This window comes from Cyprinodon variegatus, unplaced genomic scaffold (assembly GCF_000732505.1).
Source record: "Cyprinodon variegatus isolate N-32 unplaced genomic scaffold, C_variegatus-1.0 Scaffold30, whole genome shotgun sequence".
NCBI lineage: Eukaryota > Metazoa > Chordata > Actinopteri > Cyprinodontiformes > Cyprinodontidae > Cyprinodon > Cyprinodon variegatus.
In genome coordinates this window covers 361,104-385,827 of record NW_015150483.1, presented here as the reverse complement: position 1 = coordinate 385,827, position 24,724 = coordinate 361,104, and the positions used below count along the sequence as shown (strand labels likewise).

General features: G+C 39.1%; 2 protein-coding genes across 5 annotated transcripts in view; both read left to right on the top strand.

The window, feature by feature from the left end:
* abl2 (ABL proto-oncogene 2, non-receptor tyrosine kinase) overlaps nucleotides 1-20,832 on the top strand; it is a 32,103-nt gene extending 11,271 nt beyond the window's left edge. Inside the window, exons 1-11 of one of the 3 annotated variants that reach the window (XM_015399641.1) lie at nucleotides 6,067-6,369; nucleotides 7,701-7,829; nucleotides 10,769-11,064; nucleotides 11,180-11,452; nucleotides 11,592-11,676; nucleotides 11,814-11,991; nucleotides 12,099-12,283; nucleotides 12,536-12,688; nucleotides 13,054-13,143; nucleotides 13,330-13,503; nucleotides 16,598-20,832. In XM_015399641.1, the coding sequence (XP_015255127.1) occupies nucleotides 6,297-6,369; nucleotides 7,701-7,829; nucleotides 10,769-11,064; nucleotides 11,180-11,452; nucleotides 11,592-11,676; nucleotides 11,814-11,991; nucleotides 12,099-12,283; nucleotides 12,536-12,688; nucleotides 13,054-13,143; nucleotides 13,330-13,503; nucleotides 16,598-18,387 (3,426 nt within the window). In that variant the 5' untranslated portion in view covers nucleotides 6,067-6,296 and the 3' untranslated portion in view covers nucleotides 18,388-20,832. Of the gene's footprint in view, nucleotides 1-6,066; nucleotides 6,370-7,304; nucleotides 7,502-7,700; nucleotides 7,830-10,768; nucleotides 11,065-11,179; nucleotides 11,453-11,591; nucleotides 11,677-11,813; nucleotides 11,992-12,098; nucleotides 12,284-12,535; nucleotides 12,689-13,053; nucleotides 13,144-13,329; nucleotides 13,504-16,597 lie in introns of those variants that run through there. The other 2 variants (XM_015399633.1, XM_015399628.1) reach the window with 2 other exon arrangements.
* Nucleotides 20,833-24,292: 3,460 nt separating this feature from the next.
* osbpl9 (oxysterol binding protein like 9) overlaps nucleotides 24,293-24,724 on the top strand; it is a 45,482-nt gene continuing 45,050 nt past the window's right edge. Inside the window, exon 1 of one of the 2 annotated variants that reach the window (XM_015399927.1) lies at nucleotides 24,293-24,438. In XM_015399927.1, the coding sequence (XP_015255413.1) occupies nucleotides 24,328-24,438 (111 nt within the window). In that variant the 5' untranslated portion in view covers nucleotides 24,293-24,327. The remainder of the gene's footprint in view (nucleotides 24,439-24,724) is intronic. The other variant, XM_015399933.1, reaches the window with a different exon arrangement.

Below are 24,724 nucleotides of genomic sequence, written 5' to 3'. Positions count from 1 at the left end.
AGAAATAAAAAACATCTTCTTTTCTAACATTATTCTACAGAAGATTTTACTCATACACCTGGTTTCCACGGAGAGTTTATTTTTAGTCTTCAATGTCAAATTCAAGCTGTTCTTTTTGTTTTATTTGTGTTTTTTTGGTTTTTTTTTTTTTAGATTTCTGTCCAAAATTTTCCTTTATCACCAGAAAAGTAAATAACAATTGTATATTTTGTTCAGCTCTAATGGGGAGTTACATCCAGTATAAAGATAATTTTCTAATCTCGCATGTCAAACTCAAAACCCTTGTAGAGAAGCTTAGTAAGAAACAGGATTCATTATGTTTTTTTAAATGACCAGATCAACATTATTTTCTACTCTCTGGATGTGGCCTGTTTTTTAAATAACAGAAATGTTATGTAAAATGCTGTAAATGGCATGTTACAGTGACACTGATAACTGTTTTTACAAAAGTCTCTATTTGTATAAAAGAACCCTTTATTAACAAATTTTAAAAATTACAATGAATAGGGGGTTAGCAGAAATGCAATTTTGACATGATTTGAAGGCATGACTGCTGAATGCACTAATAAATTGGGGAATGCATCCATGCGTTGACTAATACTAGTATAAAAAAACTACATAGAAACTTTGTATATGGAAGGTCTAAAACCGATGTTTTGGAAAGCCATAAAGAATTTGCAATTAATGATTTTCGTCATTTAGTAATAACAAACATCTTGAATTCAGAAGTCTGCCAATGAAATCATGATCTGTAAATCTCTTACCTTTTAACTTGTTCCAAGTAAATGTGTTGATTCATTTCTAACCACCGAAAGCAGGTAATGTCGGTTTATCCTTGTACAGTTTAAGTTGAGGAATGAAACAAAATGGGCCCCAGTTTTTGATGACGTGCAGATTGATGCATTTGTGTAAATTGTTTCTACAATGGGAGGAGATAACCTAAAAGATGCAGAGCATGACAGTTCCTGTTAGCCCTATGAAATAAAACTGTTGTGGTGTACTCCCCTCAGTACCTGTTGGGACATGGCACCATGAACATGCCTTGCAGAGACATTTAATCTCAATCAAAGAAATTACTTGTTCCTTTTGGAAGAACTTGGTTGAAATTAGAAATTCAACATCTTTTCTGAGGCTTCTGTGCCACAGCTTGACTGAGATGAAAAGAGAGGCCATCAATGCCTTTACCAAATCTGCCAGAGTGGCACTATAATGTAATGCATGGGCAGAAAGAGCAATCCAGTTTTCTTTGACATTCACACTCACTATGTAACTATAGCTGCCTAAATTCAGTGGGGTTTTTTTTTTTAAGTTGTGTGATGCACAAAAGCCATGGGGCCTAAAGCATCAATGCTGTGTTTCACACTGTTGTAGGCAAAACTGAGAGCCTTCATACTCTGCGCTGACTTAGGGATGGGGCCAAACAGATTTTGTGTCTGGTTCCCATATCTATGTATTTCATGTACCGTATCAGACATTTCCAATTCAACCAACGGACATTTTAACATTTTATCAGTCTAAAGTCAGTAACACTACCAATATTTGTCATGCTGATTTAGATGTTATATGTATACGCATTAACAGGTTAAAGTGATAGCAGACTGGCTGTGTATGTTAGTTGTTTTCTATTTGATTCATTCACTGTGGAGCTGAGTCTGACGTGGTTTTTAGACCTACGGTGTGAGCAGGTATATCCGATCAGAGCGTTGAGCATCCCAGTGTAAGAACATACATCGGGAGCTGTGAACTTTTACACCCTGCGGTTTTGTCGCACATTAAAAATATCGCACAGTGTATGTCCGGCTTTACGCTAGCAGCAGTGGGAGCCTGTGTGTTTGCGTGGAGGGGCGGTGCAGAGGGAGCTCACTGAGGGGAGGGGAAGCATAGAGCAGTTCAGTACTCGGGAAGGGAGTGTCTTTTCGCATTTCCAGCAAAAATAGATTTTTTTTACATCAGGCCACATTTTTGGCCGATGTAGATTAATGAACCAGATGCTAAAATTGACTCAATTAATTGGTCGGGCTCTAATATGTAGAGAATGACCATTATGAACCAGCAGTCTGTGTGTGAATAATTCTGCAGCTATGTGGGTGGTTTTCTGGAAGTATTCATATAATAGTCATCCTGTCATATAAAGGAAAACTTATCTGTTCCCAACGCACAAGGAGGGGGGAGCACTTAAAGCTCATTACTAAGCAATAACAGTGCCAGTAAAGTCCCACCTCCCAATCTGATCCTGAAAGGCTGACATGTTTGGCCCCTGAGTTTTTGTATTTTCTAGCAGACAGTAGAGGTGACGGGCATCCAAAGGGCCTGTAAAATCATGTGCAGCAATTTTTTTTTTTTTTTTTGTAGACCGATTTGCAACATCACTCAGGGAATAGTGAGTCTGCTCACAAGACATGCAGTGGGCTATTTGAAGAGGACATGTACATACAGGTTTTGATGTGATGAAATGGCATGCAGTTAAAACATATTTTCTTACCCTAAGGACCAGAGTTGCAGCTTCAGAATGCTGGCAAGTATATATCAAGCATACATCAAAATTCCTTAGCTTCCCAAAATGCTTGTGTTATTCTCATAGGGTCAACTTTTGTGAAGTTTTTAAAATCATCATCTTTCCCTTGATTAATAAATGCATCAATGCACTTTGAGTGTTGTAAAAAACAGATAACAGCCAAATAAATATTTAAGAATTAGAACAGTGGTGCTGAAACCTTTTCATTTTTAACTTGTTTCTTTGTTTTTTTTTCTTTATAATCAAATAAAATTAAAATTAATTTCCACCCCTTTACTCCAAGACCTTATGGACTGACCGCATAAATAAGGATGCTACTAAATGCTTTCTCTTACAATAAAATAAAAGAATAATGTGCGATTTTTTTTGAGCCACTGCATCAAGGGGAAATAATTTGAACACAACATTGGACTTATGGTTTATGTGATTGTTTAAGCACAAGCTGCACTTTATTTAAATACTACTCCATGTGCCTATTGTTCTTTTGTGTGGTTTTTTAGGAAAATTAGACCATTCTACACATGTCAGAGTGCTGCTGTTGTGTATAAAGCTCAGTGCAAGTAAATGCTAACATCAGCTTTAGGGGTGTGGAAAAAATCGTTTTGGCAATATATTGTGATTTTTGGCTGCCTGATATAATATTGATCTTTTAGTTCAGGGGTAACCAATTAAAAATCAGCGGAGTCCAAATAAAGAAAATCATCCACCAGTAAAGGTCTGGAGGCATTTTTAATAATCTGTTACTTTAAACATAATATAACACTGAAATAAAATGAGGTGTTTCTGCATTCATGTTATACATTGAATTTTTAAATAAAAAAATTTAACATTTTGTCAAAATAAGTGTTTTTTGAAGAAGAAAACAACAATGTATTAGTTTGACATAAAGACAATTTCCTGATTGGCATATTTTTTTAAAAAACCTGAACTGACAGTTTTTTTCTTGTTTTCTTTCTTTTTTATGGCTTAATGAGAGCAGTGGGTTTTAGGCTGCCCTGCAAGGCTTTAAACCTGGGTTTGAATGGAGACAAAGCCATTCTCCAGTACATATCAAGGTGCTCATTCGTGAGCCTGGATCAATATTTATTTTTGATTGTGTTCATGGTGGAGAATCCTGCTTCACAGCAGCAGGTTGAGCCAAACATCCTCAAATTGTGCAGGGTCCACTCCAGCCGGGTCAAGATCTGCCATTGCAATCTCACCAAACAGGAAAAAGAATAGCGACAAGATGCAGATTTTTTTAATGTCATGTTAAATTAAGCGTTCGTATCTGCATGTTTTGCTCCAACGGATTTAATGATAGTATCGAGCATGCTCTCCTCGAGCTCCAAGGATAAGTCGGAGCACAGCAAGAGGGGGGGAACAGTGGAGATTGTAGGTTTTGCTTGTGCGGGAGGTCTGGAGGGCTGCGGGGTGGAGTGGTGACAGAGGATGTGGGATTTCGGGGGAACAGAGACACTGTCGTCAGAGAACAAGTGGTAATTCACAAATGTTTTAAATCAGGTTGGGTCCAGATTAGCCAGCAGGTAGGTCCGGATCGGACGACGGTCCACTAATCCGTGACCTCTATTTTCGTTCCGTTTTTTTAAAGCAAAACATTTTTACCTAAAACTGAGGGAAAATGGGCTACCTTTGTACCGCCATTCGGGCAGATAGTGCTATGGAGCCTTTTTGCTGTGCAGCGCAGCGCTATATCTGTAATTAAGGCAGTCACAGTGGAAGACATGGACTGACTCAAACCCCAAGCAACATGCATACCAAAATAACTGAACAATCAATATCACCTGATGAACATATACATAGGTTGCTTTCTTATCTATACATTCCATTTAAAACATATATTTCTACTTCAACGCCTCTTTTCTAAACCAGTCAGGTTTTGTATGTAGTCATTTGCAAATTTATTTTTTATTGATTTGCAAAAAAAAATACCTAAACCAATACAATCACTTCAATAATTTGTTTTTAAGCACCTAAAGATGTAATGATTTCTATTTAATTTATTAAAGGAAAGTGCCTCATTTGCCTAATTAAATATATAAAAAAGATACACCTTTAAAATAAGAATAGCTATCATGTTTCAATAGTATTACGATCCTTTTTTTTTTTTTCCGCCAGCAGTTAAAATGTTACCTATGAGTCTCTGGAGAACCCTCTCTGCTCCAATACATGCTTAATATGTTAATAAAACTGCTGTAGCATTATGGTAGAACTTTACCCAAAGCTTTGTCTTTTGTAAATATCGGTCTGACTCTGATCACCAACATCTCTGCACTCAGTCAAGTTTTAATATCTTTAACCCAGCTGTGTAAGTTGTGTCCTGTCCATATAGGCTTATTTAATGTCTTGTGTACGTAGCTCTCATCCGCATCATTGTCTCTGGGTTTTTGTTCAGGCTTCCTGCAGGCGGCCAGCTGATTATCTCAGCACCACAATCACTATGTGGAGAGTTATTTCTGGATGTCTTTGCTGCAGTGTTTACTTCTCCAGCAGCTAAAAATACAGCCTTACCTCGCCACTTCGTGGATTTCAGATACAATTAGTATTGTTTCTGATTAGAGTATTTAAGTGATGTTATTGTTGGTGATTAATATCTTTACTCATTGCTGCTGCTGCTGCTTGATAGAGTGACAGTTTTATTGGTGCTGGGAGGCACAAACAAACAGCTGCAGAGGCAGCTATGGCAAACGGTGTCAACGCTGATTTGTGGGAATGCGATGCAGGTATGAGTGTCTGCGTGTTATGTGTGCTTTGGGAGCAGGGTCACCTCTGCTGCAGCTGTCCTGCGGGTGCAGGCCTGGCATGCCTCTCGGACTTGGGGGCACCCGCTCTGCTTCGCTTGACACTGTACCGTAGTTTCTCTGGTGCACGCTTTCATACATGAAGGCACACGTCTAACCTCACGCACCCTCAATTGTTTGCTGTATTGGATATTTCAGTTTAACCTGTTAGAATTAGATGTAAAATAATAACTAATTTAATACCTTAATAATTAGACACAGGTCTGTTTTGTTTTTTGTTTTGTTTTTTGGTATCTTTTTCTTTGTGACGGCTGGAATTAAAATTTTTCAGATTGAGACCTTTGACAGCTATGAATGGCACAGTATCAGTATATCATTAAAACATTCTTGGGAAGAGTGCTGTGATATGTAGCTATGTAACGGGAGCAGCTCTGACAGTTGGTTTGGCCAGTTGCAGGCCTGTGAAACACACATACTGAGAGAACAAAGCGTGGGTCAGTGGTAGCTCTCCCCCTGAAGCAGCAGCACCAGCCATCTGCTGTTGCCCACAGCACCACCTCAGCCCGTAAACACTCATACATGCACACACTAATCACACTGAGCTCAGTTTTCCCATAAGACACATTCCCAGGTCTACAACCCCCTCCCCAACCTCTGTGCACACATGCTCCCCTCAACCACACATGGTTTAGCCCCCTCCCTCTGCCAGCTTTCTCTCCGCTCCCAAAGTGTATAACACTACAGTTATCATAAGTCACAGCTAGTTGCATTTACCATTTTGACTTTAGAAAGACGTATTAAAGTAGTGTCTGAGGCTTCGGTGTCTTAACACAAAAATATATAGAAATAATGTTTCGCACGTGGTGCCATCGTTATTTCACTTGTGTGAGCTGGACAATGTAGGGAAGTGGCTGTCACGTGTCAGTTTATCAGGAACGTTACCTTTTTAGGATTCTTATTTCTTGCGTGAAAAGCTTTTAAGAACAGATTACAGCTTTTTTTTTCTTTGTATTGGAATTGGTTTTGGAACAGAAAAGGGGATGTATTGGGAATTATGGCTGAGCCAGGTCACCGCCACTGCCGCGTTGCAGTGTATGCTTCTTCAGAACAAAGGTGGGTAAATGCTGTGAGTGGATGTGGTCACATTGAACGAGTGTTTACAAGATAGCTTTATTTTATACAACAGGGAAATGAGGCAGTTTACAATATTTGTATGTATTTTAATAATTAGTGATCACTAAATATAATGAATGATCCTCAGAGGCTGTTAACATGGAGTCAGTATGACAGTCTCACTCTAAGCTAATCTTTGATTATAAATGCTGCAGCATCAGCGAATTACCAAACTTATATTAAAATCCAATGAGTGTTTATTAATTTAACCTGACTGATCTTATGTGTGGTTTACTGATTAGGTAAAAAAGAGATTTTCCTTTTGTTGTATTTTGGCCTTTTTCAGTCATCAGTCAATCTCTTGCTGTACCTTCAGATTTATTTTGCACTGCTTTTTTATTGAGCTATTGGAAGTATTCAATTTAATCCATTAATAACTTTACTTTGTGAGCTCTCAAGAAATGCATGTCACACCACTGTTGTTCACATCTGATGATCACTATCCAGTTTGACTTACCAAACTGGAATGAATGGGTTCTGACATTACTAGCACAGGATCATAAAAGTAAACACTTTTCTTACTTGTTGGATTTGTTATAGGATTTATATGGGTGTGTTTCATCTATTTCACCTTTTAATTGTAGTGAAAATTAAACATTTAGAACATTTCCATTTGCCTGATCTTTGAGGGATTGTTCTCCTTCCTCAGATGCAGATTTTCCAGTCATTCAGCAGCTGTTCAGACACGCAGGAACTCTAGCAGCTGCTGTAATTGCAGCATGTTCCTTACATTTGCACAATGTGTGTGTGTTCTCTCCCAATGGGTGTGTTCCTTAGTGGGTAGTGTGAGTCTTAGCACCTACTTGGCGTCGTTGCTCCTCCCTTCCCTTTCTTCTCCTATAAAGACACAGATGAAAAACAGTCCCACCTCAGATCTTACCTGGCTGACAGGCCACTCAGCAGCCTTTTTAGTGTGGTCAGTAATAACAGAGCTCTTTGTAGAGCAGATTGGGTAAAGTGATGCTTTTAAGGTGCCTGCAGGCAAGCAGCAGCTTTGAAGATGAATGGGCAGCTCTGAGCGGCCTGCAGCTTCGCACAGGGCTCAGGCGGGGGAGTCATGGTGGACAGAAAGGTAGACAATCAGAAGGGTAGCATTTTGCTTTTTAAAGGTCACAATCTCTGATATTCAACTGTGTTCAGTTTCTCTTTGAAAGACAACAGTGTTTGCTATTCTCTTACTTGTATCCGTATTCTCAGCATCTACTGTGTATCATCTTTGTACCATTGATCATGTCTCTTGCTAAGTCCAAGTTTCTCCTTTCTCCCAAAAGCTTTGACCGAGGCAGTTCGATGGAGCTCCAAGGAGAACCTGCTGGGTGCAACGGAGAGCGACCCAAACCTCTTTGTTGCTCTTTATGATTTTGTCGCCAGTGGGGACAACACACTCAGCATCACCAAAGGTAAAAGAAAAAGATCTGTAATACAAATGAAAAATGTGTGTTCTTAAAAACTTAATTCACAAAATCTAATTTAAAAACTGGATTTAACTTTAGCAGCTTAGAAGTTGTTGTTTTTTTTTTATTTTTTTATTTTAGACTGAAACTCTATTATCTCACCCTGCTGCATTCTTTTAAAGCATCCTCCCATAGGATTGGTACCTAGCAACATCATTAACCTGTAGTTCAGGTATTGTTTTTCCATGACTACGTTTGTTTAGCACCCCACCCTTATAAGAAACACACTTGGTTGCAACAGATAAGAGGGAAGTGTCCTCTGTGTAATAACATGGGTTGAGCTACTTAAGCTACATAATTATGTCAGATAAAGCCTAGTTAACCCTTGGGAGTGTAGAGTACTAGTCATCCCAATTCATAATGTAAGCAGAAAAGAAACTTAACATAAACCTTGATTTGTTTGCTCCTACAGTTGTTATATTTCATTTTTTTCATAGTTTACTTAAGCTTAGAATATTTAGAAAAATACAATCTGACCAGTTGATTCAAAATAAAGATGTAGTGGCTTTACTTTAAGCATTTCAACAAGCCCTTACATTCAGACTGGACTCCAGTCTGAATACTAATTCAAAGAGGTTAAAAACTGTTTTTCAAGCTATCTAACCAACACTATTTACTGTGTTTTCTCTACAACGGCTATAAATAAAAATGCCAAAAAAGATAATGGTACGCTCTAAATTTACTTAATACATTTGTTTGGCTAATGACGATTCATAAATATCAGGTATATATGATTTAATTGATTCAGGGCTGCAACTAACGATAATTTGGCAAATCGATTAATCTGATTATTATTTGATTAATTAAAAAAAAAAAAACCTGACAGATAGCCAAAGGTTCCTTTAAAGAAGATTTTTAAATGTTAGAACTGTAAATTTACAGTCATTTTTACTATTTTTCAAGGCTGCACTTTTAAAAAATATGAAATTGTCCAGTGAGCTGTTTCCAAACTAAATTTCTTTTTGTTTTTACACTTGTCTAAACATAATGACAAATAAAATGTGTCTAATGAAATAAAACCAGGTGAAACTAAAACTTTTCCATTGGTGGAGTTCTTGATCGAGCATAGTGAAAGTTGAAAATATTTATTTTATTTTAAATACAATTTTTTAAATATTTTGTTACAATTTTGATATAATTACTGCTCTAAATGTATTGCTCAATCAGCTAAAGGTATAAATTAGTTGATGATTATTTTAATAATTAATCACAAAAAATCAGATATTTAAATTGATTAATAAGAACCAACAGTATATATTTTTTCCATGTGATTTAATTGCAGCCTTTTAATAATAATCAGAGTAGTTCAATATTGAAGTTGAATGAGCAGACCTTAAAGTAAACCATAAATCTGTTTAACCCAGTTGGAGGTTCTCTTAGAAAAGCTTAGTTGGTCATGTTCTGCTCAGTCTTCATGAAACAGCAGGTCAACAGTCATACAGACACAGTCAGGCTTAAGAGGCCGACTGATCTAAGCCTTGAACGTGGCAGTCTGTTAATTCATCATTTTTATAACTTCCTGTGCCAGCCGCCTGGAATGGAAATGATGCTTAGACCCTGACTCATTGAGTGAATCTGAGATTTCTCCTCTCATGCTAGTGCATGTGTACCTTCTGGCTTGACTGCACATGGAAAGTAACTGGCTCTGATGGCTGCATTGCCAATAAATCATTGTAATAATAATAACAGGTGAACGAGAAGATGAAAAAGATGGAGCAAACACATGTCTGGAGCTTCTGATTGTCTATTCTTTGTGCCAGTCCTAGCTAAAGAAAGCCAGGGCAGATCTTCCTTGGTGCACACAGATCAGTCAGTGTTTCCCCTCCTACAGAAGTTAGAGCAGCAAACAGGAGACCACTGAATGTGGGTATTCACTTATTTACTGTAGTTCTGTAAAGTCCTAATCTCCAGATCCTTTGAACATTCTTAAGCTCACTAAAAGTATCCTGACCAATCTTGAAAGTATACAATGTGATTTATTTTTGAAGTCTGGATGGTATGGTTAAAAAGCATATGTACAAAATATGAGAAAAAAAATGTTTTCTCTTCTGTACTTTATTCTTCTCATTTTTAAATGTTGCAGGCATACAGGAGTCGTATATTTATTCATAAATCTTTTTGCCGATCCATCCAATTCTCCAGTCATCCACATTAATCATCTTTTCCTTCCTGCATCAGTTAATCCAACCTTTCATGAATCCATTCATCCATTAGCAACTACAGTTTTAATTGAGGATTCACAACTGAAAGCTATAAAAGTTCACATAAGCTTAACATGAAAAACTATAAACCCCACGAGCACAAATAGGAGCGGTCACTTCCTGAAATCCCTGTCCTTTTTTTTATATTAGCTGTATTTATGTGTTTAGAACTTAAAAAAATAAAATTTTATTCCCCCCACAGGAATTACACAATGTCCTTTTAGGGCACCTCCACCTCTTTCCCGTTGTTTTCATTTTAACCTGCATCCAGCAGCCATGTCTGATCTCTGCTCCATTCAGTGTTTTGGCTAACAGAAGCTTCTTTTCAGCACATCAGCGTCTCCACTCCCTGATGTGCCCTGCACTGACGTCACACTAAGACAACACACAAGGCCGCTACATGCCTGGCTTTGCCTAGCCCTGTTTGACTGATTTGCTCTTCTGCCATCTCTATTGTTGCAGCAGTCTCTGATCTAGTTTTATAGAAAGGTGTGTCATCTCCATGGCACCTTGTGTTTTTTTTACTTGTTTTCAAAGGGCTATGGCAGTTTGGAACTTGTGTTAAAACTGTTTCCAAGGAGAAACATTCAATATAAAATGAACTCCTGATTTGCTCTCTGGTATCCCTATAATCAAAATTGCTTTCAGTCATTTGAGTATATTTTTTCCTTTGCTGATTTCCAGGTGAAAAGCTGCGTGTGCTGGGCTACAACCAGAGTGGAGAGTGGAGTGAAGTGCGGTCAAAGAACGGCCAGGGTTGGGTGCCCTCCAACTACATTACACCAGTCAACAGTCTGGAGAAGCACAGCTGGTACCACGGGCCAGTTTCCCGCAGCGCAGCAGAATACCTGCTTTCCTCCCTCATCAATGGCAGTTTTCTGGTCCGGGAAAGCGAAAGCAGTCCAGGTCAGCTGTCCATTTCTCTGCGATACGAGGGGAGAGTGTACCACTACCGGATCAACACAGCCACTGACGGAAAGGTAGCCACATGGCCGTTTTGATTTGCTGTTAACTTTTTGGTTTTCATTATACCTTTTTCCAATTAGTTTTCATCTATTTTAATCCCTTTCCTCCTCCACCTCCTCTTCTCCTCAGGTGTACGTCACATCTGAGAGCCGTTTCGCCACCCTGGCCGAGCTGGTCCACCACCACTCCACCGTACCAGACGGCCTGGTCACCACGCTGCACTACCCCGCACCAAAATGCAACAAGCCCACCGTCTACGGCGTCTCACCCATTCACGATAAATGGGAGATGGAGCGCACAGACATCACCATGAAGCACAAGCTGGGTGGTGGCCAATACGGAGAGGTTTATGTTGGAGTGTGGAAGAAGTACAACCTGACTGTGGCTGTCAAAACACTCAAGGTTTAAACCAAATATTCATATGTTTAAACTATTTACAATCACTGAAGTAGCAGAGATTGATCATTATGGCTATAGATCACCACCTGCAGGTAGTTGAAGGTACTGCACATTTCTTAACCACTCTTTTTGTGCTTTGCAGGAGGACACTATGGAAGTAGACGAATTTCTGAAAGAAGCAGCTGTTATGAAGGAGGTTAAACATCCAAACCTCGTTCAGCTACTTGGTAATTATAAAACAGCTTGTTTGCTTTCATGTTTTTCCTTCGAAATTACTGTTTGTCCCTCAATCCAAACGAATCCTATTTAAATTGTTTAAAACAAATGATTACGATTGAGTCATTTTTTTTTTCTCACCCTGCAGGTGTTTGCACATTGGAGCCCCCTTTCTACATTGTGACAGAGTACATGCCACATGGCAACCTCCTGGATTACTTGAGAGATTGTGAAAAGTCAGAGGTCAACGCTGTAGCGCTGCTCTACATGGCCACGCAGATCTCCTCTGCTATGGAGTATCTGGAAAAGAAAAACTTCATTCACAGGTATTGTTGTGGTTTGGTGTGTCTCCTGATGTCAGGATGAAGGATTTTTTCCCCCCTCCTGTGTTTCCATTGTTTCCTCAAATTACACACCTAATTTCACTCCTCAGGGACCTTGCAGCAAGAAATTGCCTGGTTGGTGAAAATCACGTTGTTAAGGTTGCAGACTTTGGTCTGAGCCGGTTGATGACTGGCGACACTTACACTGCCCACGCTGGAGCCAAGTTCCCCATCAAATGGACGGCACCAGAGAGCCTTGCATATAACACCTTCTCTATCAAATCTGACGTCTGGGGTGAGTTAACATGTGCATATTCATATTCAGATGATTAAAACATTTTAGGCTCTTGTTCAACATAAATGCCATCGTCAAGCTGGCCAAATTTCTGTGAAAGTATAGAAGATCAGTTTAGACTAAAATCAAATTATTTCATTTCAGATTCATTTGATTATGTTGGCTAGCTCAGTTTTAATTGTAATACAGTGCAATAAACCCCAGTTCCAATCAGTAAAGACTATCTATAGATGTAATCTGTCTGTCTTATAGCGTTCGGTGTATTGCTGTGGGAAATCGCCACCTATGGCATGTCTCCATACCCGGGGATAGACTTGTCTCAAGTGTACGATCTCCTGGAGAAAGGTTATCGCATGGAGCAGCCAGAAGGATGCCCACCCAAAGTCTATGAGCTAATGAGGGCATGTGAGTACCATCTGACTAACCTAACACCTATTTATTACATGGTAGAGCAACATTTTTTGAAAGTATGTAGAAACCAGTTTCACAGGTTCAGGGAAAAAAATTGGCACAACAATAAATGTCATTCATGTTGGCTGGAAAATTGGATGAATGACGTAAATCTTTACGGAAGAAAGTCTTTGAACTTAAAAGCACCAATAGAGATGTTTAAGAAGAGGAAATGCAAAGCTTAGCAAATGAAATCAGTAAGCTGCTATAAAAATTACAACCCTACTACATGCAGCAGCAACTGTTTTCACATCTGATACATTTGTATTTTTATATTTTCTTATTTTATTCTGAAACAGAGTTTGTCTCTTTTCTCACAGGCTGGCAGTGGAGCCCTGCAGATCGACCTTCGTTTGCAGAGATTCACCAAGCTTTTGAGACAATGTTCCATGACTCCAGCATTTCAGAAGGTAATACTCTTACTTGGTTGATTATCTGTTCTCAAGCTAAAACCATGTTAACTGAAGCTTTAAAAAATCTGTTTTTAAATTGTTTAATATAATGATTTAACCCCATTAATCTTCAGAGACCTTATTTAAGATAAATCAGCATTTTGGAGGAAAACGGACATTAATGTAAACTCATTTCCTCTGCAGAGGTTGCAGAGGAGCTGTGTAAGACTGCCTCATCTGGTCACTGTGGACTGGCTCATTCTCTGAGTCACGACATGCCACTGTTGCCTTCCAAATCCCGCACACTCCACAAGCACACAGAGAATAAAGAAAACATCGAGGGTGGACTGGACGGGCACTCTGAGCACAGCCACGCAGGTACAACCAGGCATACCCACCGTCTCTCCACATCACATTATGATTCTGCAGGTGCGACCGCGGACACCATTGCTGACACCCAGAAGCAGCTGCAGCGTCGCCAAGCACGCCGGCTCAAAAGACAGGCTGTGGTTTTCCTCAGCAACTAATGTCATCACCCGGAGTCTGTCAGAGCTTCAAAATGCCTAAAAAACAAGCACCTGCCATTATGTTCTTGTGAAATAAAAACTGTTATTAAACATTAATGTTTAAATGTGTTTTACAGCATGACTTCAGACTATCAGTGAGCTAAAATATAGAAATGTAAAATACATTATAAATGGGGAAAGAGCTGCAATAAAAGCATTGGATAAGTGCTAAACTGTTTCATATTAACGGAAAGGAAACTGCTTTTAAAATCTCTTACCCTCTATTATCTCTTTAAAGCTTATTATATAATATCTTCCAAGTAATTTGGATCAGTCTCTCTTCTCTAAAAATATTTGCTCACCTCATTTTTTCATCTTAGATTTGCTGAAGGTTTATCTCTGTTTTACAGTGAAGCACTAAGTAGTTTTTAACTTATTTTAAAATATGTCTTCTTAAAATCTATTAAAACACCTCCTGTGTATGTTGAGTAGTTTACCTAAACCTTTTAACCATGTCTTTACACCTGTTTATGTGCTGCTATTCTGACCTAATAATTACTTGCCTGTATTGTCTGTTGAATTATTTATTACTGTTTCAAGAAGCCGTATGAATGTAACACACCTGTTTAAGTCCACATATCTAAGATTGAATGGACATATTTATTTGAATGGACAATTTTAAATGACATTTTCTTTTGGTTGGTTCATCTTTGTTTTAATGTGTTTTTCTTCTGTTTTGTTTTTTATATAAATGTAAATTATGACAATCTAAATGAAGCACCAAACATTTTTAAAAATAACATTTAGAGAAGAGAAAAAGAATACATTGCCCATATACTGAACCTTCATATTCTAACACCAGCATGACAAAATGTAGGAAATGATAACCAAATCCAGCACAGTAATAATGTTGCAAAGTCATGTCCGCAGTTTGTTCGATCAATAAATGATAAACGGTTTAGAGCTTTTCATTGAGCCTTGGAGGGAATTTCTCATTTAACAAGAGGGGTGGTCCCATTGAAATGGTCTTCTGACCAACGTGGTTTAAAAAGTACAGCATCTTATACTTTCTTTTTTTACTCTGTCCAATGGCTACTTTTAAATAAAAAAAACAGTTTATAAGAGATGAAGCCAAGAGCAAAAAAAAATAACACATGTGCGTTGTTACCTTTGGCTTTGATGCTAAATTCCCCCAATTACCCTTTATTCCTTGGCTCCTAGGTGAAGTGGATCAACTATTTCACTCATGAATTTGAAATTCTTTTAAAAAGTCTATCAATCCTCTTTTTTTTCTCAAATTTTTCATATAAATGCATACTGCCTAATATACCCCATATCGGCTTGTTAGAAAATAACAAATGTATTATCCTTAAACATCATGAACACTGTTATTTTGACTAAAGATAAAAGAAAATAGCATGTCTCTTTTATTTTATGAGCTCTTTTTTTTTTTTGTCATCAAACCCAACCTTCCAATGCTTGGTGGTAAATCCTTTATGTAGAGAATTCACTATTTCTCCTTTTTTGTTCACACACTGCCTATTGATAACTTGAAGGTGCCAAACTTTTATAGATGTTGGTGATAAGTGAGGCATACAAAATGAGATCTCTGTGAAAAGGATGTTCAAAACCTTTTGTTTCTAATTATGTCTGACAAGTAAATTCCTGATCTAAAACATCCAAAAATCCTCCGTATAGAGACATTTAGGATGCCCTCTTATCCCCTGGCGGAAACCTCTACTCCATCACCTCATACCCCATTTATTTAAATCATTATACAACATTAAATGTTAAGTAATAACGTCTTCAAGCAAAAAGTAACGAGTGCTCAGTTAACTTCTACAAATCTATTTGAGAGCATTTTTGTGCCATTTTATACCTCATTTTGTGAGATTTTAAAATTCATCATAACCCCTAAAATTGTGTCAAAAATGTAAGGATTTTAATTTTATTCTCATGCAGATCTGACAGTGTTTTAAGGAAGACCCTCACTAAGAAAAACAGCCCTCTGATAGGGTTATTTTAAGGCAGCGATGGCATTCAGTGGTGCATTGCAACACTGTGGTATTCAGCTGTTTTGTAGCGTGCAGCATTTATTACTCGTAAGAGGAAAGAAGTTCTCACAGCAAAAATAAGAATCAGTTTCTGTATTTAAAGAAACATTTTGATCTCACATATGTTTTTCCAGGTTTTTTATCCTGATAATTACTTGTTCATTCTGTCTAGCATTAAAGTTTCATGACCCCAGGCCGCATTTTAAAGGAATTACCTATTTCTATCGTGCTTTATCATTTTTAGAGCAATATTTGTTTTTTGTTTTTTTCTGGGTTACAGCTATATGTATTACGTTATCAATGGGTGTTAGGACATCGGAAATGACTGATTAGCTTAAAGTATTCTCAATCTGTCCTACGGGTTTGAGGTCAGGATCACCCAGCAGCACTCTTTGTTACTGGCTCCAAAAATAATGGCTTATATGAAGTAAGATGACACTGATAAACTGTAACAATAATTTTTTGTGATTTGCTTAACCATACAGTTGACAAAATGTAAATCTAATGGTTTGGGCTTTGTAGTTTCCTGGTTCCTTGTTTGAACCCTGCCTCATTTCCTGGCTGACTGCATTGTTCACCACTGCACTGCCATAAAGGTCAGCGCCTTTGTGAAAAAATGTTAGAACACAATTTCTCCTCTGTTGGATTTTTTTGAGGTTGTGAGTTCATTTAATCCCTGGAAATTGTAAATAATTTGTTATAAGAATAACGTGTAGATCATTTAAACTGGTGTATCGGCTGACTGGATTGATTCATAATCTCCATTCTTTTTCACTTGCTCATGAGTCCCAGATGAGGAAAGAATAACTTTTCCTTCTGTGTGATCGTAAAAAATATGAATGACAATCTATATTGAGGATATTGTGCGGCTAAAATAACTTGAGCTGTATTTTTCTTCCCTTTCCCTTTTAGGTTGGGCTTCCACTTTGTTTGGAGGGGATAGCCGATCCAGCAGCTCCCCAGCTCTGCCCAGAAAGCAGCAAACACGAGATAAATCTCCCAGCAGCCTTTTAGAGGATACGCAAGATATTGGCACATTCACCCGAGACCGCAAGACGGGCTTCTTTAGCTCCTTCATTAAAAAGAAATCTTCCTCCTCTTCGTCATCCTCCTCCTCACCATCTTCCCAGGTCCAACAGAGCCTTCCCACCCCTCCCAAGAGGAGTAGTTCCTTCCGGGATATGGAGACGCAGCCTCACAAGAAATATGAACCCACCGCTGACTTCAGTGCACCTCCTCCCTTGCCCCAGTCAGACAGTATAGGGGGCTTCTCTGCTTCTCCTTCCCACTCCCATGGGGAAGCCACCCAGTCTCGCTGCTGTGGAGCTGCTTTCGGACAGAAACCTTCGGCTGGAGGCCTGGGTTCTCAGCTGACAAGTGGCAGCAGCTGGAGTGGACTGGCTGGCTTCTTCACCCCCAGACTCATCAAAAAGACCCTGGGGCTTCGTACTGGAAAAACGGCCTCTTCCGACGAGGGTGGTATAGTTGGAGGACCGAAACCTTTCCCTAGGTCCAATTCTACCTCCTCGATGTCATCTGGACTGCCGGACCTAGAGCGCATGGCTCTAACTTTACCAAGGAACCGCAATGCTAAGCCTCCTCTGGAAAGAACTGCTTCCACAACCTCTCAGCCAGAGAACGGGGCTGCACGGCCCTCAGAAAATCTGTTGAGAAGGATGGATGAGGGAACCGCGCAGATCAGGGAAAGGCCAAAAGCCAAGCTACTACCCAGGGGTACTGCTGTAGGGGTAAGGGCACCAGGGGTTGGAGGAGAGGTGGGGGAATCAGAAGGTCTGTCACGGATCAGGGACGGCAGAGAAGAAAGTGGAGGAATAGACAGACAGCAGAGCTGGTCCTCTCCTTCCAAGAGCTCCAGCTCATCTCATAACCACAAAGTCCCTGTCCTTATCTCCCCCACCATGAAGCACAGCCCAGCCGACGTTCACCTGGTCGGGCTGGACTCTCAGGGGAACCGCTTCAAACTGCTGTCCGAGCACCAAGGCGAGCGGGACAGGCCCCGGCTGGTGAAACCGCGCTGTGCCCCCCCTCCTCCTCCGACTCTGCGCGGTCTGCAGCAATCCTACAGCTGCGACAGCGAGGACCCTGTCGGTGGAGTCCCTGTGGAAGTCAATGGAGATGCAGTAAAAGGTCAGAGGTCAGGGCGGATGTCGGGAGGAGCAATGACGGGCAGACCTACAGTGCCACCACCACAAGTGCCTCCTGCTTCTTCCTCCTCCTGCCCCGCAAGCGCCAACACTACTCCCACCAAAATGGCCAACGGAGCCGCCACCACTGCATCCTCCTCACAGACCACACCATCTGCTGGCTCCAAAGTGCCACTGCGGCGAACCAGGCAGCAGGTGGAGAGGGTGCCCTTGGAGAGGGTTAGCCGTGAGGCTCTGCTGGAGTGTGCCGAGAGTCTCAGTAGTACGCTCAGCGCTAGCTCCGACAGCCCCTCCAGCAGCCAGGTTCTAGACGCCGGCCACCAGCTGCTGGACTGCTGCTCAGGTTACGTTGACTGCATCCCTCAAATGAGGAACAAATTTGCCTTCCGCGAGGCAGTGGGCAAGCTGGAGCTGAGCCTACAGGAACTAAGGGCGTCTTCTTCTGGGGGTGGGGGGTTGAGCAGTGCAGGATCAAACACTGTGTTGGACAACCTGCACAACTGTATCAAAGAGATTAGTGATGTAGTGCAGAGGTAGCCACTGTGATCACGCAAACCATCACCTCTGCTACCAGGCCAATCACTCACAGTATTCCAAATTCCTTTTGTATGTTTCTGGTTCTTTGGACAGTTTGTTGGGGCACAGATTGAGCTGAATCTCTGGAGTACCTCGCAGAATTCACTACAAAACATGCTTTTATTGTTTACAGAAAACCTGTTTTTTCTAAAACGCCAGTCTGGTCACTAAGTTGTTGCTCTTAGCTGTACATATTTGACCAATATTTCACTAAACTAAAAGTGGTTTAAGTCACACGCTGCAATGTTTTGATACAAGTTTTTATTTGGCCACAAAAAGCCTCTTTGTTACCTGAATGTTGAGCGTATCAGCTGTGTGTTGTCAGTCTAGCGGGTGGGGAGGAACCCACTCTGCTTATCTGTTGCATAGACAGGGCAGTCTTAAACTCATTGGATCACAAGTATGTGGACTACCAGCTGGATGGATCGTTTCCCAGTGAGGAACTGTGTGACCATAAGCCTTTTTTTTTGTTAACTATCATGAATTCAGCATCAGGATTCAAGGCTCTGGGTGTCAAATTTGTTTGTATTAGTTCCAGCTTTTATTCTGTTTTTTTACATTTCAACCAGTACTACGGTCTCTAGAAATATCACAGCTATTGAAGCCTCTGCCATAATTTTGGGAGGCTAAGCTCCCTCATGTTCAGGAAGACTGTTCCCAAATTTAATTGGATAAAACAGGAAAACAGGCACTGCAACAGGTGTTAACGGTTTTCAGGCAAATCAAAACATCCCCATGAAATAAATTGTTTATTTTAATATTATTTCTGAATGTCAGTGAGGCTCATAGTGTTAAATGACAGTCTGAACATCCCTGAAACATTTTAATAAATGTTGGAAGCTTTCTTTTATATTCACTGCATGAAACAGTGGGAAGATTAGCTGGAAAGCACAGGATGGCACTGGGTCGACTTGGACGTGTTTTCCTTAAGTGTCCTTCACGGGATGGACTGTGCTGGATTCCTTTGTAGCCTTGTAGGGCCCCAGTGCCTCAGATTAACTAATATAAGAACACAGTGAGTGCATAGACCTACTTTAAACCAGTCACACAGGACTGAACTCTCACCAGAATAAACTGCAGTACGTCTTTAGCACATGGGCGACACGTGGATTTATTTGACTTGGAAAGAGTAATGCTTTTTAGAATGTATGAATTTTAACTAAATTATTTTTGTTCAAAGCACAGGCATATTTTGAGAGGAAAATTATGGAGAGTTTTCATTTATTTCTTATCCACAGATTTTAGAGGATTATGTATCGATGGCTTAAAGACAAATGTGAGAGATCTGCAAAACCTCTTTGAATGTATTTACCCTTTTTCCTGAACCTGGTCAAATGTTTCACTTTTTTCTCTTTATTTTCCTACGATGCCATGTTTTTGTTTTGTTTCATAGCTCTGTAACTCCGGATTCTAACCAGTCTGGAGAGAGTTCTTCTGTTTAATGAACACATGTACAGCACATAACTTAACCAGTTCTCTAACATGGTTTTGTTTTCTTGCCCCAGCTTTTACCTTGATGTACACTGGAAAGGTCCTTACCAATTAAAGAATGGACATGTAACAGAACCAATAATCAGGAAGCTCCATAACTCTTTAACCTTTCGGCTTCAATAGAAACTACCCATATTTTGGGGGAAGAAATATGCTTTATGAAAAAAAAAAATCAGTTCACTGTGAGTTTCAAATGAGTTTTTGGTGCCTTTTTATATAAAAAAAAAAAAAAAAAACACGGAAAAGAAACAACATTGCGTCAAATCACAGTGAATATCCCACTCCCTCCCATTATGAGTTCCATTAAAATTTGATGGTAAGAGATGCAAACTGTTAACTATAAGGTGCTCTTTTTGTTATAACACTTTTAAGGAGCTGTATAAACAAATGACACATGCACGCATGCTGCACTAAACCTAAACTGCTGCTTTTGACTCCATCTGACTATCCAAATTTTAATATTATTTAAGAAAGGAAATCTATCATTCTGGCTTCCTGAATTGCTTTGTTTTCTGGCAACACCATGGAGTACATTTCCTAAAAGCCTTATTGAAAACAGCCTCATCATGAGGTTTTCCCACCTTCGGATCCTACGTGTTTGAATAAATTTTTGTCTGACCACTACACTTCTGCTTATTATCTGTTTCTGTATGTTGATCCTTTTACTGTCCTTTAATTTCTCCTGTCTTTGGGGTTTGGTTCTGAAGGGCGTGCGTTCACAATATTATACCAAAGGCCACGTCTTCAGTTGGATGAGTGCAATGTAAAATGAAAACAGAGTGGAATATGTGAATCTAAACAGGGATAATGTCAGATGTAAACATGACTTTTTTTTTCTTTTTTTTTTATTGTATAAAAAATATATTTTGTGTTTTTTTTGTTTTTTTTTATTTAATGCTCACATATTACTGTGAAGTTCTGCTTATCAGTGTTAGGTCTATTGTAAATAATAAAGATACTGATGCAATGCTGTTGTATCTTTTATTGTTGATTCAAACTGAGCCGTTTTTGATGCAAAACATCGCATCACATTTCATTTAACAGAGTTGTGAACAAAAATAACTTCGGTTCTAGATATGATACAATTCATTAGAAATAAAAAAAATCCCTGAATTTTTTTAAAGGTGTAATTTTACTTTGATATGTTTGTAATGATTACTTTTTTAACAGGTTGAAATGGCCTTTATTCATTTTCCAGTTTTCCTAGCTTGCTTGGATTATAAAGCAGGGTAAAATGTTAATAGCCATAAATAATGGGTAATTATATTTGCAGATAGCAGCTGCAGGAGATTCAAAACAAACATCCATAAATGTAATAACATTAATATTCAGTTCAATAACAACTGAACCCAGAGAGAAGCTTAATTTAGCTTACAGTGGTTCCTTTAAGATGTAGATGGGTGGAAGGCTCTCCTGTTGTGATTCTGGAGAAGCCTTTGACAGAATGGCAAATAAACTACATCAGTGCTGAAATATGTACAGAAAAAAAATGTAATGCAAGAAAAACTGCTAAGCACTTTGCATTTAACTCCATGCACATATATTGGTACCTCTGGTAAGATGATTAAAAAGCCTGGAAATTATTTTTTATCCTTTTCTGTTGGTTTATTGCAGTAGCATGACCTCACCTTAAAAAATGTAGGCAATCACATTTACAATTGGTACTCTTGTTTTCACTTCTAGGGGTGTCCCAATCCAGCTTTTTCTTTATGATACTAGTATTACAGCTTTGAGCACTGATAGATTCCAATAATTGCCCAATAGGATATCAGCATTAATCATAGATACTTTAATGAGTTATTTTGTAGTGTGGAGTTTTAGAAAATGCTTGGTACATTACTCAAAGGACAATCTTCTTCAACATATAGGTATGAGAACAACGGTCCACGTGCCATTAACCACTGACTAACTTCCAACAGAAGCAGAGTGTTCTTATCAGCATGCCAGTATCCGAGAACTTACATGGAGGATGATATTATGCAATGGCAGTTTTCTAGCTAATATCTCACTGATGTTGGAATTAGGATATTCCTATTCACTACAATGTTGGGTGTTAGGTGGGGTAACATTGTATGATGTTGACCTATTTATCAACCTGGAAACCTTGTAAACCCCATGGTAGAGAAAAAAAAACTCAAATTCTGTTGGCTGCTGCCTGTAAAAAGTTCTGTACAGGGATTTATATTACACTTTTGATTTCATAAAAAGAGTACTGGGCTCAACTTTATGAAACAATTTGACTCTGTCTTTTTTGCCAATATAGCAGTAATAATTGATGTTCTCATGGACATGCTGGATAATTGCCTAACAGATTAGCATTCAGAAGTAAACCACCGTGGCTCATTACCACTTGGTAATTATATATAAAACTTTATTAGAAGTGGCTTGTGGAAAAATATGCATATATATAGAGAAAAAAAAGGGAGGCGAGAAAGGACGAAATGTGAAAAAAAAAAATACTTAACTCCAATAAGTCTGCTTCTGCACCTACTAAAAAAGAGAGGAAAGAAAAAATAGAACACACTAACTACAAGACAAACTGCAGCTAAGTGTTGAACATAACTGTTTATTCATGAACACCTGGATTCAAATGCCTGTGGTGTATACACAAGTGTGTTACTTTATGTAGGTTTATAAGGCTTCTTCAGCAGAAGGGTATCCTCAATAGTAGGTGTGAGGGTCCCCAGACCCATCCAACGTGCCCAGGGCTGACACAGAGGGGACTAGAGCCCCAGATATTCAAATGCATCACAGAGTACAGGGACATAGAGTCGGCAGAGAAAGGGGTGAAATGAGGCAGATGAGAACCTGGGGCCAGACCACACAGGCAATGATGCTGAAGCCCCGGGGGCTGCAGGACAATGTACCACATGGTTCATCTGTTCACTTGATAAGACTAGCAAAATACCGGTCACCAGTAGTGAGCGGTGGGAGGAGAAGGGACAGGCATATGCTTTATAGTGAATCAGAGCAGCTGGCTTCCACTTTATTCATAACCGTTTCTTATCTAACTCAGTGGCTCCGCCCTACTCACATTTGGCCAATCACATGAGAATATAAAATCACACCATTTTGCATGACAGCCAGGTAGAGTTTGCTTCTGTTTTTGTAATGGTAATGTTAGGAAAAAATTTTCAAAAAAAGTTAATTAAACATTTGAATAAGAATGCATCTTTTGTAACAAACTTAATACATAAAATTAGGCAAGTATAAGACTTCTCATAAAAACACAGAATTTGTAATTATTTATCAACAAAATAGGGCTAAGCCATATGGCTTAAAAAGTTTATCTCCGATTTTTTCCTCCAACATTTGGTCATGATTTTTCTTCTCACTTAAGTTTCACAATAAAAAATCCAAATGAAATATACTGCTTTCAAAAACTAGCTCTTATTTCAATCATCCTCTCTAAGTGACCCTAATTTAGAGAGCATCATAATTCAAACGGTCAAAAAATTCTGTAAAATAATCATCTTTTACCATAAAAGAATAAAAATATAACAACTAAATGTTTGCAGCTAGTCCTATCACACAGTCAGCTAGTTTATCAGTAAAGAGTACACATCTAAGAGCAAAAGGTGATGCAAAATTTATGTCACTGTGATACAAAAACCCAACAAGATTAGTGGAAAGAAATCGTGATTTTCTAAATATTAAATCCATCCATCCATTTTCTGACACGTTTTATCCCAAGTGGGGTATCCAAGCGGGGCCGGGAATCAAACCCCCAACCACTGAGCAGCCCCTAAATATTCAATCTTTCTACTAAAAGATTATAAATAGATCAAATAGAATAAAAGCAACACATGTCATTTGCTTGTCGATGTATGCTAAACTAAAAGGTCATTCATTGTAACATAAATTAATTATATAAAGCTGTCTGAAAACAGCTGACCTTTCCAATACTAACAGATAGAGTATATATCAAGCAAACTCCTACACTTCTTATTCATACACCTTCCTCCCAGGTGGGCCAAATTCAGCCCACAAGCATTGGTAGTCTGCATCTGTGATCTTGTTAAAATATATAAAAAAATAAAATAAGCATATGGGATTTTACCACTGAAATAATTATCTCAAATGTACAGCATGTGATGTTTATTTTAATATTTTTTTACCCATCTTTATTGCTGTGTCTTAAGGGTGGAGGGTCTCTTTGTGTACTTAAAGTGATGCTTTATTTAGTATTTATTTATATTTTAGTATTTAGTATTTATGTGCATGTTAATGTTTTATGTGTAAATAGTTAACAAATTGCACATATACTTTTATCAAAATTTAGCATTAGATCAGCCATCCCTGGGTACAATAAAGGGGTGTCTTCATCATCATCAGCCTCCTCTTCCTCAGCAGCATCCCCTGAGGGCCTCACCATATGCGACTCCTCCCCAACCCAAGCCTGTTGTAAAGATGGCGTCTATCATGGAGGGGCCGCTAAGCAAGTGGACTAACGTCATGAAAGGCTGGCAGTACCGGTGGTTTGTTTTGGACTACAACGCCGGCCTTTTGTCGTATTACACGGTATGTTCATTCCCACCGATCCGTAAGGGTTAAAGTGACCAACTGAAGCGGTTAAATATGTCGCTGGATATTGAACAGAAGTAAGATAAGGCCTTGTGTTTGTCAGGAGTTGGGAGTATCAGCTGGCTAGAAGAGGCGGGTCTATTAGATGATTGAAGCTCATGTTGGCCAATAGCAGCAGGTTTGGAGGAGCGAATGACCAATTGGGTTGCAGTATTTGGACATTACTTCCGCTAATGCAGCTGGCTAACATGGCTAACAGCAGGAACAGACATAATAGTAGAAT